The sequence below is a fragment of the Dendrobates tinctorius genome, unplaced genomic scaffold (genome assembly GCF_039654945.1).
Source record: "Dendrobates tinctorius isolate UK_male_01 unplaced genomic scaffold, ASM3965494v1 ptg000017l, whole genome shotgun sequence".
NCBI lineage: Eukaryota > Metazoa > Chordata > Amphibia > Anura > Dendrobatidae > Dendrobates > Dendrobates tinctorius.
Genome location: NW_027361685.1, coordinates 12,115,375 through 12,132,301, shown reverse-complemented (window position 1 = coordinate 12,132,301; position 16,927 = coordinate 12,115,375). Strand labels below are relative to the sequence as shown.

Sequence of the window (16,927 nt, the reverse complement as noted above, 5' to 3'; positions counted from 1 at the left end):
TATGCGTCATGGTGGTGGATCTACTACAAAGAAACCGCGGAAGGTAGGGAGGCCGATGAACATGGACCAAGAGCAAGCGTTCTTGAGAATGTGTGCATTTCTCGAGGACAATGATGAAGAGCAACTGACTGTCACAGATCTTGCAAAGACAATGACGGAGTATCTTGTAGAAGGAGACAGTGCTGCCTATAGTAATAAATGACTGAGGTATAGGCTGGAGGAGAGGTATGGCGATTCGCTATTCATAGCAGAGTGTGAAGGGTTGCCTAACATTGTAACGTCCCGTGAAAAGACCAGAATAATCCTGAGGGACTATTTACGTAGTCAGGATACGGATGAAGAAGCCCAGAAGAGAGCCATCATAGAGACTGCGGCCAAACTAATCAAGAGCGATATCAAGTCTAAGATCCCATCTTCAACCGTTGAATATCCGAAGACTTCTTCACTTGAATGTCAGTCTGCCTTAGATTATCTCCTCCTGAGTTTGCTTTGCTTGCTTGAAACCCTCTTCGTTGGAAAGGACATTCACAGGAAGGTCGCAAGCATTGGACAATCAGTTGTTCAGGCTGTACGTCCCAGGGCTATAGTAGCTCCATTGCAGCTTGGGTTAGCAGTCCAGCTCCATCATCATTTCAGGTCTCGATTTCTTGTAGACAGTCTCTCAGCCAAGGGATATTGTTCATCATATTCGGAAGTTCAGCGATTCGAGGAAAACGCTGCCACTTCTGTTGGCCAGGATGTACTCGGTGGTACCATAGACAGACTGGATACGGCACTGCTGTTCGCTGCGGAAAACGTCGATCATAATATCATCACGTTAGATGGGAAGGGGACTTTCCACGGCATGGGGATGGTAGCTACTGACTCCAGGAAGGAAGGTCAGTCGCACTGTTCTCAGACGGAAGACTGCTGACTTGGAGATAGTTGAACAAAGCAGAGTTGATGTAAGGGAATACCGTTTTGCAAAACACACTCGCCGAAACATAAAATTCAAGCCCTTGCCATTTCTCGACACCATTGACCATCGTGTTGATGTATTGTGGGAGATGTCTTTATGCTTCAAACAGCCTGCACCGAGCTGGAATGGAATGATGCACATGCTACATAAAGACTGTGATCATCCGGTGTCGTCTTCGGTAATCTTCCTGCCCATTATTGACATGTATTCCGGAGACAAATCATGCATCTTCTCTACTCTTGAGTATCTGTGTAACCTTGCTAATAAACACCGATCCGCTGCAGTTGTTACATTCGATCAGCTACTCTACTGGAAAGCGTCAGAAATCAAACACGAGGTGCCTGAAGACAGCCCGGTTCGAGATGTTGCCTGATGCTCGGGAGCTTCCACACATTGATGAATCTTATGGGTGCCATAGGAACGTTGATAGATGGAGTGGAATCAAAGAGATCTTGGGAACAATTTACGGTGACAATGCTGTGCAACACATCATGACTGGAAAGGCAGTTCAGCGTGCAGTTTGTGGCCATCTCCTCCTTGATCAGTGTCTTACTCAGCAAGTTGCAGACAAAGTACTTTGCGACCATCCTGGTTTTGCAGACCTGTTGCAAGAACTTGAGCAGTTGTATGCTCAGACACAGACAGGGGAGAGTGACTTGAATTCGGTCATCACTTCTACCTGCCTTAGTGAAATTGTCCACCTCTTGTCCACCAAAAGAAATGGATTATCTGCTCACTCTCGCACCAGTAAACTATGGCTGAATTACCAACAGATGGTTGGAATTGCAAGGGAGCTTATCAAGGCCGATCGTACAGGATCCTGGCTGATGCACCTTCATGCTGTAGCCGAATGTTTGCCCATATTTGCAGCTGCTGTGCATGGGAACTATGTGAAGGCCGCCTACCTTTACCTCCAGTCTATGACCACTTTGGAAGATGATATGCCATCAGTCTTCCATAGATTTATGAATGGCTTGCATGTTGTAAGGCGGACTGATCAGTACTGGGCAGGCCTGGGTTGCGACCTAGTCATCGAGCAAGCTCTGATGCGCTCCCTAAAAACTGCAGGAGGACTCAGCAGAGGAAGTGGAATGTCCCAACATCAGAGGGCCTTATGGACTCTGTCTGTGTCAGTGTCCTCTTCCTACAGTGATGCAATGCAGGGTTTCACTCGCCAGAGCTTTGTCACCAGTGAACACCACAAGGAGGCAAGAATGTCAAGGATGAGAAGAGATCGTGAAGACCTGGAGAAAATTGCAGAAAAACTCGAGACCTTTTCAACTTTCTCTGATGAAGTGTCTCTTCGCAACATTATCACCGCTGTCAATGCAAATAAGGATGTGAATGTCCATAACCTGTTCACCATTGGCAGAGAAATAGTGGCAACAATGGAGGGTCAATCACTGTTTTCAGTTAAGTACAAGCGGTCAATGAAAGCCAAGACCCTGGCATCCAGTGAGGCTATTGACATTGCTAAGGACAAAACAATAGACCCCGCTCTTTTGTTCCAAAGGTTTCTTGTGGTGTCTCAAACTGCTGATCTTTCCCTTGATGAGGTGATGGCCTATGAACTTTCACCATACCCACCATCCCTCTTTGAGGCAAAACATCTCTTACGCAAACCAAACAAAGCACAACTTATGGCTGCTATAAAAGAACAGAGTTCAGATGACGCAGTACTCAAGGATGTACCAGAAGTGGAACATTATGTTCTTGACGGAGGTTCTCTCCTCCATCGACTGAAGTGGTCAGAAGGAAAGACATATTGTTCATTCGCTGAAGACTCTGCATCTTTCACACTAAAGCACTATGGTAAGGCTATGATAGTATTTGATGGTTACATTGGAGGACCAAACACTAAGGACATTACCCATCAGCGACGGCGCAAAAAACGAACAAGTAACAAAGTGAACATTGCTGAAGGAACGAAATTTGTCGGGAAAAAGGAGGACTTCCTTTCAAATGTGGAGAACAAACAGTCTCTTATCAATCTCGTTTCACAGCGCATGAATGACAGAGGTTGCCACGTAATACAATCAGAGGGGGATGCAGATGTGGCGATTGTTAAGGCAGCAGTGTCAATGTCATCCAACAAAAGTACGAGTCTCATTGGCGAAGATACAGATCTTTTGGTGTTGTTACTTCATCACGCGTCAACCATTGATGGCAACAAGCTTTTTTTCTACTCGGATAAAGGAAGTCCTGCAACAGTATACGACATTAAGGAAATTAAGAAGTTCCTGAGAAACCATGTGTGCAGCTGTCTTCTGTTCCTTCATGCATTCACGGGTTGCAATACCACTTCCGCGGTTTTTGGAATCGGAAAAAAACTCGGTCTACACAAGGTTTTGAAGGGAGACTCTGTCTTAAATAGCTGTGCTAAAATCTTTTCCACACCTAACAAAAACAGAGCTGAGATTGAAGACGCTGGGTGTAAAGCGATGGTGGCATTGTTTGGGGGCAAACCTGGAGACAAACTGTCTGCAATGAGGTATTCTACTCTCTGCAAAAAAGTTGGTTCAGCCAAAATCTTTGTTACACCTGAACGACTGCCACCGACCTCCTCTGCAACGAAGTATCATGCCCTTTGGAGTTACCTCCAAGTGATGCTTTGGATGAACAATGGTGAGGCCATGGACACTACTGAATGGGGATGGGAATTGCAGAACAACAGTCTAGTTCCAGTGATGATGGATACTTCACCCGCGCCAGAAACACTTCTGAAAATAATTCACTGCAATTGTTCTCGTGGTTGTAGTACTCTTCGGTGCACTTGCAAAAGACACGGACTTACCTGTTCACGGGTATGCGAACCATGTCAAGAAGGGCATTGTGACAATATGAGTGAGAAAGCAGTGTCTGATGATGAAAATAGTGACTATTGACCTGACACGCTTATTCAGTGATGAAGTAGGTCTTAAAATGCACTGTGTATTAATTCTATAATTTCTAGAAATGTACATATATGTCATGACGTGATTGATGACGTCATGACCTCGCCTGTCCATGTAGTTAGTATAAAACTTTGTATAAAAATTGTTATATGAAAATATATAGTATACAAAATGCAAACTCTTCTGTAACCTAAAGCTACAGCTTTGAAATAGGGAAATATTCGTTATTTTTAGTGCGATGGCTGTCATCGTCTTATGACATCATAGTTAGGACCTTTGTGGTGATCAATTTTTGGAAAACTTTTAATATGTTGTTCCCCACATATAATAGTAATAAAAAAATCATAAAACGCTTTCTTGGAATTTGTTCCGGGTCAAACCGTATCTTGACTGGACTATTCTGGATGTATTAAGGTTCTAGTGCTCCTGAATCAACAAGAAAAGTGACCTCATGGCTTCCCACGAGGACGGTTACTTCTGGAAATACAGTGTTTTATAAATGTATTTCTACTTTAGTCAAATTAAATTTTTCCTCTCATTACACATTTCTTGTACCAAATTTTCACATTTTATCAAAGTAAGTTTTATCATCAAATACAACCCATCTGTCAGGGGACACCCTCAGCTCTTCTAGTGGTCCCTTCTTATCTTAAAGCCACAAACAACCACATTCCAAAACATTTCTCATGTTCACAGCTTATCTCCCCACCTCAGGACTGTTTGCTCTGGGTGGTACCTTCTCCTAGTTTTTCAAGATTAAAAAAACATTGTCAGGGATCTACAATGTTTACTCTCTATTTGTTATAATATGTAAGAGTTAGGCCTATAAGTTACCAATAAGGACACATTGCACATCTGATCTGAAGACTGTTCTCTCTGGGTACCCGATGAGAAAGGACCATAGAATCATAGAATCGTAGAGTTGGAAGGGACCTCCTGGGCCATCTGGTCCAACCCCCTGCTCAAAGCAGGATTCGCTAAATCATCCCAGTCAGATGTCTGTCCAGCCTCTGTTTGAAGACTTCCATTGAAGGAGAACTCACCACTTCTCGTGGCAGCCTGTTCCACTCATTGATCACTCTAACTGTCAAAAAGTTTTTTCTAATATCTAATCTGTGTCTCCTCCCATTCAGTTTCATCCCATTGCTTCTAGTCTTTCCTTGTGCAAATGAGAATAAAGTTGAGCCTTCTACAATGTGACAGCCCTTTAGATATTTGTAGACAGCAATTAAGTCTCCTCTCAGTCTTCTCTTTTGCAAACTAAACATTCCCAAATCCTGCAACCTTTCCTCATAAGACAGGGTTTGCAGACCGGTCACCATTCTGGTCGCTCTTTTCTGAACTTGCTCCAGTTTGTTGATGTCTTTTTTAAAATGTGGTGCCCAAAACTGGACACAATATTCCAGATGAGGTCTGACCAAAGAGGAGTAGAGGGAAATAATGACTTCACGTGATCTAGACTGTATGCTTCTGTTAATACATCCTAGAACTGCATTTGCCTTTTTTGCTGCTGCAAATATATCCAGTGTCATTCCAGGGATACCCTCTTCGTACAATCTTAATAACTTTCCAGCCATCAGATGAAATGGTCAATAACAATTCTGCCTTACAATGAGGACAAGACATTAAAATATAGCTATGGGACAAAGTCCCATAAGGATGTTACATAAAATTCTTAAACACAAAAGACAAACAAGATGAGGACTATACACAATATAAACCCTGGAGCACAATGGATTTCTAACCACTTATAAGAAGTCTGACAGATATCAGTGAAATTCATATGTCAACAAGAAGATAATAAACCAATAGCAACAATTCAATTACTGCTACTAATATCCAGGATCTAAATAATCCTCACTGATTACACCATGTCCTAGATATTCACCAGCTTGTATCTCTATATCTTGCCTCCTCCACATAATGAAGGCCTGTAAGGGACGAGTGTGACAACACAGTGTAACAATAACAAAGTTCCCCAAGGACTATGGTCACTGATATGACAAAGATACATATGCTCACAAGGACTTCTGACTAGTGTAACAGTACAAACACACAACAATCTTCACAGTTACGGACTGGACATACACACATACGCAGAGACTTATAAGACAAGAGAGTAAAGTTCCCTCGTACTCCTAGACCTGAAGTGCTGAGATACAGTCCAATGACACCGCCTCTTTATATCCAGAGACGTTCCCGTTCTTAATATCAGGTATTCAGAGCACCACCGGCGCGGACTCTCCTCAGTGATCGTTATAAGATCTTAATCTGACTTTGTGTCCACTTTTTAAATGAGGAGGGTTCAGTCACTCTGTGTTATTAAAAGAAAAACATATAACAAAACACCATAGAATATTCTCTATGGGAATCAGGTGGCGTGTACCTAGGTGATTTATACCACTATAATAACCTATGATTTGTCTCCAGTTCACAGGTGACTGTCAACCACGCCTACTGGACTCCCTTATACACTCACTCAGGATTTTATATTCCAATCCTCATACATTCACTCAAGAGATTATTCAAGGAGTCTCATGTGTAACATAAAACATATATTTATGGCATTTTAGTTCTATGTAGTTTTAAAAGACAGACAAAACAGCACACTTACCAGAAAACAACATTCAACAAAGTACAGAAGACTTTACAGAATACCGGCAAAAATTCATCTTATACTGGGTTCTATTTTAGGTTAATCCAGCGGATTCCTTAATCCGACGAGAATCTCCCTCGATTCTCCCATCTAGATCAATTTAACGTGCACACGGAGTTGCCTTCTCAGACTGGCTTTGTACCCATTCTACAGAATTTTTTACAAGAACAAACCCCATTCCTATGGAGCTTCGCGACTTACGGGAGTTATTATAACTCCAATTGCATGTAAACAACTTCCAACTTACAGGAGCCTCTCACAAACCCCAATTGGAAAAGTCCACAATCACAGTCCCCATTCAATTCCCAGAATAACATTCATACTGGATTAACAAGGTTACTGAATATAATGAAAATTATTAAATGTTCTTACCTGTATTCAGATACAGACAATTCCCAGAGATCCTTAGACTATACGAAATCCGTCACTTTCCCTCAGTCCGGGATAACTGATAATGCCCCTGGTGACACCTACTGTCAAGGCGGAGGACTTACTTAAGGAGTTCCAGACTCCCCCGTGCACGGTTTACAGTACTCACCGGTGAGGGAAAGGTGTTGGATTTCACGGCCAACGCACCAAATGTCAGTGGAGTTTCAGTCTTCCAATTAGAAATCGTCCAGACGTGAATAAGTAAGATGATTTGTTCTTTATTGATCATGCCGGCATGGAGAGAGAATGACAGTCGCACCAGATGTGAGCAGTCACCTGTCTGACAGGCATTACACCCATGTCTTCACAATACGTCAGCTGAAAAGAGCTTCTAATTCAAGAGATTTAAATGTCATACATGCAATCATATATGTATATATATATGTATATATATATTGACATGCATACACGTATACACATATATACATGCACATAAAAGAAAGGACTTTATTACAATTATTATAAAAGTCTCTGCCAGTCTCAGCACTGTGCTGCAGTGGTCTTGTGGCTCCGGACTTCTCCGCCAGTCTTAGCACTGTGCTGCAGTGGTCTTGTGGCTCCAGGGGTCTCTGCCAGTCACAGCACTGGGCTGCAGTGGTCTTGTGGCTCCGGGGGGACTCTGTCAGTCTTAGCACTGGGCTGCAGTGGTCTTGTGATTCTGGAGGTCTCTGCCAGTCTTAGCACTGGGCTGCAGAGGTCTTGTAGACCAAAGGGTCTCTGTTAGTCTCAGCACTAGGCTGCAGGGGTCTTGTTGCTTCGGGGGGGGTCTCTGCCAGTCTCAGCGCTGGGCTGCCGTGGTCTTGTGGCTCCGGACTTCTCCGCCAGTCTTAGCACTGTGCTGCAGTGGTCTTGTGGCTCCAGGGGTCTCTGCCAGTCACAGCACTGGGCTGCAGTGGTCTTGTGGCTCCGGGGGGACTCTGTCAGTCTTAGCACTGGGCTGCAGTGGTCTTGTGATTCTGGAGGTCTCTGCCAGTCTTAGCACTGGGCTGCAGAGGTCTTGTAGACCAAAGGGTCTCTGTTAGTCTCAGCACTAGGCTGCAGGGGTCTTGTTGCTTCGGGGGGTCTCTGCCAGTCTCAGCGCTGGGCTGCCGTGGTCTTGTGGCTCCGGACTTCTCCGCCAGTCTTAGCACTGTGCTGCAGTGGTCTTGTGGCTCCAGGGGTCTCTGCCAGTCACAGCACTGGGCTGCAGTGGTCTTGTGGCTCCGGGGGACTCTGTCAGTCTTAGCACTGGGCTGCAGTGGTCTTGTGATTCTGGGGGTCTCTGCCAGTCTTAGCACTGGGCTGCAGAGGTCTTGTAGATCAAAGGGTCTCTGTTAGTCTCAGCACTAGGCTGCAGGGGTCTTGTGGCTCCGGGGTTCTCCATCAGTCTCATCACTGGGCCGCAGTGGTCTTGTGGCTCTGGGATCTCCACCAGTCTCAGCACTGGGCTGCAGTGGTCTTGTGGCTCTGGGGTCTCCACCAGTCTCAGCACTGGGCTGCAGTGGTCTTGTGGCTCTGGGGTCTCCACCAGTCTCAGCACTGGGCTGCAGTGGTCTTGTGGCTCTGGGGTCTCCACCAGTCTCAGCACTGGGCTGCAGTGGTCTTTTTTTTTTTTTTTTTCCAATCAATTTTTATTGTAGGAAGTTACATTAGAAAAAGGAAAAAATTCAGGTATCAATGGCATTAATACACAAAGAGAACAACGCTGTAACACGTGGTAGTATATCTTTTGATTATGATTCACATTTCCCATCACACCACCAACAATCATGTCTGATACAAGTTACAACTTTTTTTTTTTTTTTTGGTTAATCAACACCTAATACGTATAAAGTCAACCTACCATTTACTCTTTAATCCTCAAAACGAGGGTTTCAAACAACCAGAACCAGAGAGTAAGAAAGGAAGATAAGAAAGGGGAAGGGAGGAAGAGGTGGGGGGAGAACCATGGATGGTTGCAAAGAGGCAACCAGGGAGGGGGGGGGGAGCTAGGGAATTAGATGGCGTTCCGGGGTAGCCCGAGCAGTAACAACAACATAGATATAAACACCTTGAATATTGACATGTGGTACGGATGAACTCCCTGCGTAACACTCTCTTTGACCCTATTTGACCCATTTTATTAATCTCAGACAGTTTGCCCTGGAAACAGATGCCTGACAGGGGATGCATATACAGAGTTTAGCCACGTGTCCCAAGTCTGAAGTATTTTGTTTTTGGCGCGGATGGAGTGAGCCAGACAGAACTCGTATTGGCAATGGAGATTAATTCGGTTATTTCCAATAGCTACTTATGCAATATCTGGCAGCAACTAGAATGTGAACCAATAATCCCCTGGATTCCCAAGAGAACTCCTCTATACCCACGTTTAGCACTGCCAGACCCGGATTCGGATTAATAGTATTGCCTGTCAGCTCACCCATCAGGCCAAACACCTCCAGCCAGAACAAGAAAACCTTGGGACAAGCCCACCAGCAGTGACCAAGAGTACCCCTTTGGAGGCAGCCCTTCCAACAATGTGGCGAATAATTTGGGAGGAACTGTGCTAAGTTGGCTGGGGACCGATACCATCGCAGGTGTACTTTTTTCAGTTGCTCCAGATGATTTATGCACTTGGAATATTTTTGGATATTTGCTGAAGCCGAGTGCCAGTTTGAAGGAGAGGTAGAAACATTCAACTCCACGTCCCATTTATTCATATAAGGAGATTTTTGCTCTTCGGGGGGGTTATTGAGCCATTTGTATGTTGAGGAGATACCTTTGGATTTAATTATCTATTTAAATACCAAAGCCTTTGTTGTAGGTAACAGAGGATTCGACTTTAGAGGAAATTTAGAGGCCAGAAAATGACTAATTTGGATGTGTTGATAGAAACAACCCTTTAAAGAGGGGTGTTTCCGTACTATTTCATTAAAGGGGTTAACACCCAAATCAGAGAATAGATCCACCAGCACTGTAATGCCCGATCCCTCCCACCTGGCCAGATTCAAAAAGGGGATTTGAGATTCCAACGACTTGAGGGAAATCTCTGAAAGAGGAATCTGAATCTTATGAATCAAGTCATTTCGCCAGACCTCCAGGGAAGCTGACATGGTGGGAACACACGGGGAGAACCGTGAACGGCTCAAATATTCTGCTTCCATCATTCTTCTGACCGAGCCCTGGCGGGACAGGAAATTTTCAATCTGATCCCATCTATGTGAATTACCTGGACGCCACCATTCCTTTAGTGATTCAATTAGTAAGGCTTTATAATATGCCGATATGTTTGGGGTGCCCAGTCCCCCTGAGTCATATGGGGGATATAACACTTTACCTGAGACCCTGGCCCTTTTATTACCCCAGACAAATTTGTTAGTCAACGATTGAAGTTTCATCAGGGTTTTGTGAGAAATTTTGATGGGTAAGCATCTGAGTACATACAATATTTTGGGTAAGAAAACCATTTTAAAGGACTGTATCCTGGCCATCCAGGACAATGATATTTTTTCATACCTTCCCAATTCCTTTTCTAAATTTTGGATCAGAGGTTCCAAATTTTCTGGGCTGCAGTGGTCTTGTGGCTCTGGGGTCTCTGCCAGTCTTAGTACAGGGCTGCAGTGGTCTTGTGGCTCTGGGGGTGTCTGCCAGAATCACCACTGGGCTGCAGGGGTCTTGTGGCTCCGGGGGTCTCTGCCAGTCTCAGCACTGGGTTGCAGGGGTCTTGTGGTTCACCTTATATTATAGCTGCAAAGTGACTAATAACCATCAGGGACCCCGAACCATCGGCCACGGAGCCAGAGGGGATTTAGCAGAGTAGTTTGGGGGACATGTAGAACCTTTTTAATCGCTTTTTATTCTGCTGTTTGTGAGGTAGGATGTAGAAAATGACGGCAATTCTGCTAATGTTTTCTATTATGTGACTGTACGGCCCTTCACACGACCTGTCATGTTTTTCACAGATGCCACGTGTCCCCTATTTGACCTACGGTGCTGCTCTCATGTCCGTGTTTCCCCAGCAGCACAGATGACAAAGGGCCAATACAAGTCTATGGGTCCGTGTAAACATGCCGTCCGTGTGCTCTACATGTGCTGTCCGTGTGCTGTAGATGTGCTGTCCATGTGCCATCCACGTGATGTACATGTACCATCCATATGCCATACATGTTCCGTCCGTGTGCTGTACATGTGCCGTCCGTGTGCTGTACATGTGCCGTCCGTGTGCTGTACATGTGCTGTCCGTGTGCTGTACATGTGCCGTCCGTGTGCTGTACATGTGCCGTCCGTGTGCTGTAGATGTGCCGTCCATGTGCTGTACATGTGCCATACGTGTGCCGTCCGTGTGCTGTCTGTGTGCCATCCATGTGCCGTCCATGTGCCATCCGTGTTTAACATGGAAAGTATATGAGAAGCTTTGTAATTCCATTATCCATACGGATGACCAAGATCAGAGTCTCATTATCCCGAGTAGAGAAGCTCCAGAGACAAAGACCCCGTCTGGTCCTAACACGCTGGGGGCCCGGAGTATCCAGCCACGAGGCCCGGATTCTCTCATTTGTGGCCCCAGCGTTTCTTGTAGAATAAATCCCTTTCTCACACAGTCCTGTAGTAATGACTTTGTTCTCACGTTTTGTAGGAGGGTTCATCTGACTCCATCTTATGTTATCAGTATAAGTGCGAAAGACGAGAGACCGACGACCGCAGTTTTACATTGTGTGTCCGGGTTTAGTGCTACAGTGTGAGTGACGCAGGGTCTGTGACCGAAGCTGGGGATATACAGGTGTAAACAGTGTACACAGGGGTCTGTTACCGAAGCTGGGGGTATACAGGTGTATACAGCGTACACAGAGGGGTCTGTGACCGAAACTGGGGGTTTACAAGTGTATACAGTGTACACAGGGGTTTGCAACCAAAGCTAGGGGTATACATGTGTATACAGTGTACACAGGAGTCTGCGACTGAAGCTGGGGATATACGGGTGTGTACAGCCTACACACAGGGGTCTGCGACCGAAGCTGGGGGTATACAGGTGTATACAGTGTACACAGGGGTCTGCGACAGAAGCTGTGGGTATACGTGTGTACACAGTGTACACAGAGGTCTGTGACCGAAGCTGGGGGTATACAGGTGTATACAGCATACACACAGGGGTCTGCAACCAAACCTGGCGGTATATGGTTGTATACAGCATACTGTTATGATTGGGTCACCGAGGAGGAGAGCAAGCCCAAGCTAAGCCACAAAAAACCAGAGGTTGGTAACCAGGCAGATTGCAGACCTCTGATCCTATCCACACAACTAGCAGTAGCCATGGAGCGTGCCTACGATGATCCTAGACGCCTTGGCACAGCCGGAGAGCTAACTAAGCCTAAAGCAAGAAAGGGGAAATCTAAACTGCCCCGAAGCAGACCCCAAAGGAATAGATAGCCCCCAAACATATTGTCAGTGAGACAAGATGAAAACACAAACACAGGCAGGAAAATAGACTGAGCAAATGATGGGGCCCACACTAACTAGACAGGACAGGAAAGGAAAGACACTGTCTGCAATCACGCAAAAAACCCTGCAAAAAAGTCCAACACATCTGATGCAAAAAATACTGAAGTCGCATGACTTCACCCACTATATCAGCACTCTGGTATATTCTGAAAGAAGAGCAAAAAGAGGCCAATCTAATACGGGAGAAAAACAAACTGGCACAAGCAGTAACATATGGATGGAGATTCAGCACAACCCCAGCTGGAGCTGGCTGACCCGCATAAAACTGAAATAGACAAAACCAGATCAAATGTGAACAGAATAGCAAAAGAACACTTAGCTGAACATGCAGGGACTGAGCTGGAGACTAAGACCTCAGGAGGCAGGAAAAAATCACCAGCAGGGATAGAGGAAGTTGGCTGTCTTAAATCCAGTCTGAAACCCCAGATCTCCAATCGTCATCCTCATTATCAGGTGGCAAGCCTCTGTTAATCAGATCAGCTCCATTACCTCCAGTAACCACCAGAGGGAGCGCAGAAAGAGAACTCGCAACCCCTCTGTCAATTTGACCAGCTCAACTATGTTCAGTAGTAACCAGAGGTAGGCCAGAAAGCGAATGCACAACAGCATTCACACACGGGTCTGGAACTGAACCTGGGGGTATGCGGGTGTATACAGAGTACACAGAGGGGTCTGCAACAGAAACTGGGGGAATACAGGTGTATACAGCATACACAGAAGGGTCTCCAACTGAAGCTTGGGATATACGGGTGTATACAGCGCACACAGGGGGGTCTGCAACCAAAGCTGGGGTATATGGGTGTATACAGCATACACAGAAGGGTCTCCAACTGAAGCTGGGGATATACGGGTGTATACAGCGCACACAGAGGGGTCTGTGACCAAAGCTTGGGGTACACGGGTGTATACAGCATACACAGATGGGTCTGTGACTGAAGATGGGGTATACAGAGTACACAGATGGGTCGGCACAAATGTGGCTCCGCTCTGTACACTTCGTACACATGAGGCTCCGCTCTGTACATCTCACACACTTGCGGCTTCGCACCGTACACCTCCTACACATGCGGCTCTGCTCCGTAAACCTCATACACACACAGCTCTGCACCATACACCCTGTACAAACAGGACTCCGCTCCGTACACCTCGTACACACGACTCCGCTCCCTACACCTCGAACACATGCGGCTCCGCTCCGTACACCTCGTACACACACGGCTCCGCTCCGTACACCTCGTACACACACAGCTCTGCTCTGTACACCTCGTACACACACGGCTCTGCTCCATACACCCTGTACAAACAGGACTCCGCTCCGTACACCTCGTACACACGGCTCCGCTCCGCACACCTCATATACACACGGCTCCGCTCCGTACACCTCGTACACACATGGCTCCACTCTGTACACCTCGTACATACACGTCTCTGCTCCATACACCCTGTACAAACAGGACTCCGCTCCGTACACCTCGTACACACGGCTCCGCTCCGCACACCTCATATACACACGGCTCTGCTCCGTACACCTCGTACGGAGCATGGCTCCACTCCGTACACCTCGTACACACACGGCTCTGCTCCATACACCCTGTACAAACAGGACTCCGCTCCGTACACCTCGTACACACGACTCCACTCCGTACACCTCGTACACACGTGGCTCCGCTCCGTACACCTCGTACACACACGGCTCTGTTCCATACACCCTGTACAAACAGGACTCCGCTCCGTACACCTCGTACACACACGGCTCTGCTACGTACACCTCGTACACACACGGCTCCGCTCCGTACACCTCGTACACACGGCTCCGCTCCGCACACCTCATATACACACGGCTCTGCTCCGTACACCTCGTACACACAGGGCTCCGCTCCGTACACCTCGTACACACGCAGCTCCGCTCCGTACGCCTCGTACACATGCGGCTCCGCACCGTACACACGGCTCTGCTTCGTACACCTCGTACACACAGGGCTGCGCTCCGTACACCTCGTACACACACGGCTCTGCTACGTACACCTCGTACACACACGGCTCCGCTCCGTACACCTCGTACACACGCGGCTCCGCTCCGTACACCTCGTACACACACGGCTCCGCTCCGCACACCTCATATACACATGGCTCTGCTCTGTACACCTCGTACACACAGGGCTCCGCTCCGTACACCTCGTACACACGCGGCTCCGCTCCGTACACCTCGTACACATGCGGCTCCGCACCGTACACACGGCTCTGCTCCGTACACCTCGTACACACAGGACTCCGCTCCGTACACTTCGTACACACGCGGCTAGGCTCCGTACACCTCGTACACACACGGCTCTGCTCCGTACACCTCGTACACACAGGACTCCGCTCCGTACACCTCGTACACACACGGCTCCGCTCCGTACACCTCGTACACACACGGCTCCGCTCCGTACACCTCGTACACACACGGCTCTGCTCCATACACCCTGTACAAACAGGACTCCTCTCCGTACACCTCGTACACACGGCTCCGCTCCGCACACCTCATATACACACGGCTCCGCTCCGTACACCTCGTACACACATGGCTCCACTCTGTACACCTCGTACACACACGGCTCTGCTCCATACACCCTGTACAAACAGGACTCCGCTCCGTACACCTCGTACACACGGCTCCGCTCCGCACACCTCATATACATACGGCTCCGCTCCGTACACCTCGTACACACATGGCTCCACTCCGTACACCTCGTACACACACGGCTCTGCTCCATACACCCTGTACAAACAGGACTCCGCTCCGTACACCTCGTACACACGACTCCGCTCCGTACACCTCGTACACACGCGGCTCCGCTCCGTACACCTCGTACACACACGGCTCTGTTCCATACACCCTGTACAAACAGGACTCCGCTCCGTACACCTCGTACACACAAGGCTCCGCTCCGTACACCTCGTACACACGGCTCTGCTACGTACACCTCGTACACACAAGGCTCCGCTCCGTACACCTCGTACACACGGCTCCGCTCCGCACACCTCATATACACACGGCTCCGCTCCGCACACCTCATATACACACGGCTCTGCTCCGTACACCTCGTACACACAGGGCTCCGCTCCGTACACCTCGTACACATGCGGCTCCACACCGTACACGGCTCTGCTTCGTACACCTCGTACACACAGGGCTCCGCTCCGTACACCTCGTACACACACGGCTCTGCTACGTACACCTCGTACACACACGGCTCCGCTCCGTACACCTCGCACACACACGGCTCCGCTCCGTACACCTCGCACACACACGGCTCCGCTCCGTACACCTCGTACACACACGCCTCTGCTACATCCACCCTGTAAACCCCTCCTGACCCCACACAGAAACTTCCCCTCATCCAGCACCATGACAACCAGCACAGCAGAGTCCTGCACACACTGAGGCCCCTGATCATGTGACCCCTGACTCCTCCCCTCCTGTGACCTCATCACAGGTCCTGTGCGCACAGAGCAGCTGTAGAAATCTCCGGCCTCGGGGGTCTCACCAGACTTCGCTCTTTTCTTGCAGGGGCCGCAGTGGATTTCATCCTGGATCCATAGAGCTGAATAGAGGAGCGATGTTCCTTCACTCTGATGGGAATTGATGGTGACGGTTGTCCAACGTCCACGTTACCGAGTAAATCCCCCCCAGGGCTGCAGCCGGTAAAGACCCCGATATCCACAGGTGTCCCCTCTAATTGGGGGAAAGGGATAGAAAAGCCTCTTATCCCGAGGGGAAACCCTGTACATGGAGACATCGGCCTCAGATCTCTCCTGTCCTGTTCTTCCAGAAAAGCCTCAAACTTCTGTGTGTGACTCAGAGCTGAGATCTAACGAGAAGATTCCAGTGCGGGGAAGACGGGAAACCTTCATATAGACGGCCGGTGGGGATGGAGGCAGTGACCGACTCTGGCCAAATCTGTCTCTAGAGCCGCAGTAGAAGATGAAGATGTCGTCCTCATCATGAAGGAGTTATTTCTCATGTCGCGTGTAATGAATATCTCCTGCAGTATTGCTAATGCCGATTCCAGTGTCGGTAATGAGACGAGAATTAGCGTTATGGAAGATGAGTCTATGAGGAACGTGTTCAGCTGCCGACTCCGAGGAGGAAACTGCTTGTTGTCTGTGGCCTAAATATATAGGTTTTATTAGTAGATGTCAGGGGAGAAAACTAAACCCTGTAAGATAATAAATCTCCTCATATGTTTCCCTTATTATCTCCAGTAATTGTATTATTACACAGGATTCTTATGATGTTACATCGGATCATCTTCTTCTCATTCAGGTCTCTACAATATCGGATCCTCTCAGTGAAGATCTTCTACAGAAGAGAATTTTCCTGATTTACCCATCAAGGATGGATATGGACAGAGACAAGATGGCGGAGAGGATGTTACACCTCACCCTAGAGATCCTCTTCCGTCTCACTGGAGAGGTGAGAGATTCTGATGACGTCACATTACATCATTCTTATCTATGGGAATAACAGATGGACAGAACTGGAGAGGT

The 16,927-nt window shown here is 47.6% G+C and overlaps 1 protein-coding gene across 1 annotated transcript in view; it reads left to right on the top strand.

Annotated features, from left to right (window-relative positions):
- The first annotated feature begins 15,884 nt into the window (after nt 1-15,884).
- The window catches only part of LOC141082442 (uncharacterized), a 138,390-nt gene continuing 137,347 nt past the window's right edge, over nt 15,885-16,927 (top strand). Inside the window, exon 1 of the mRNA XM_073566383.1 lies at nt 15,885-16,853. Within this exon, the coding sequence (XP_073422484.1) occupies nt 16,776-16,853 (78 nt within the window). The 5' untranslated portion in view covers nt 15,885-16,775. The remainder of the gene's footprint in view (nt 16,854-16,927) is intronic.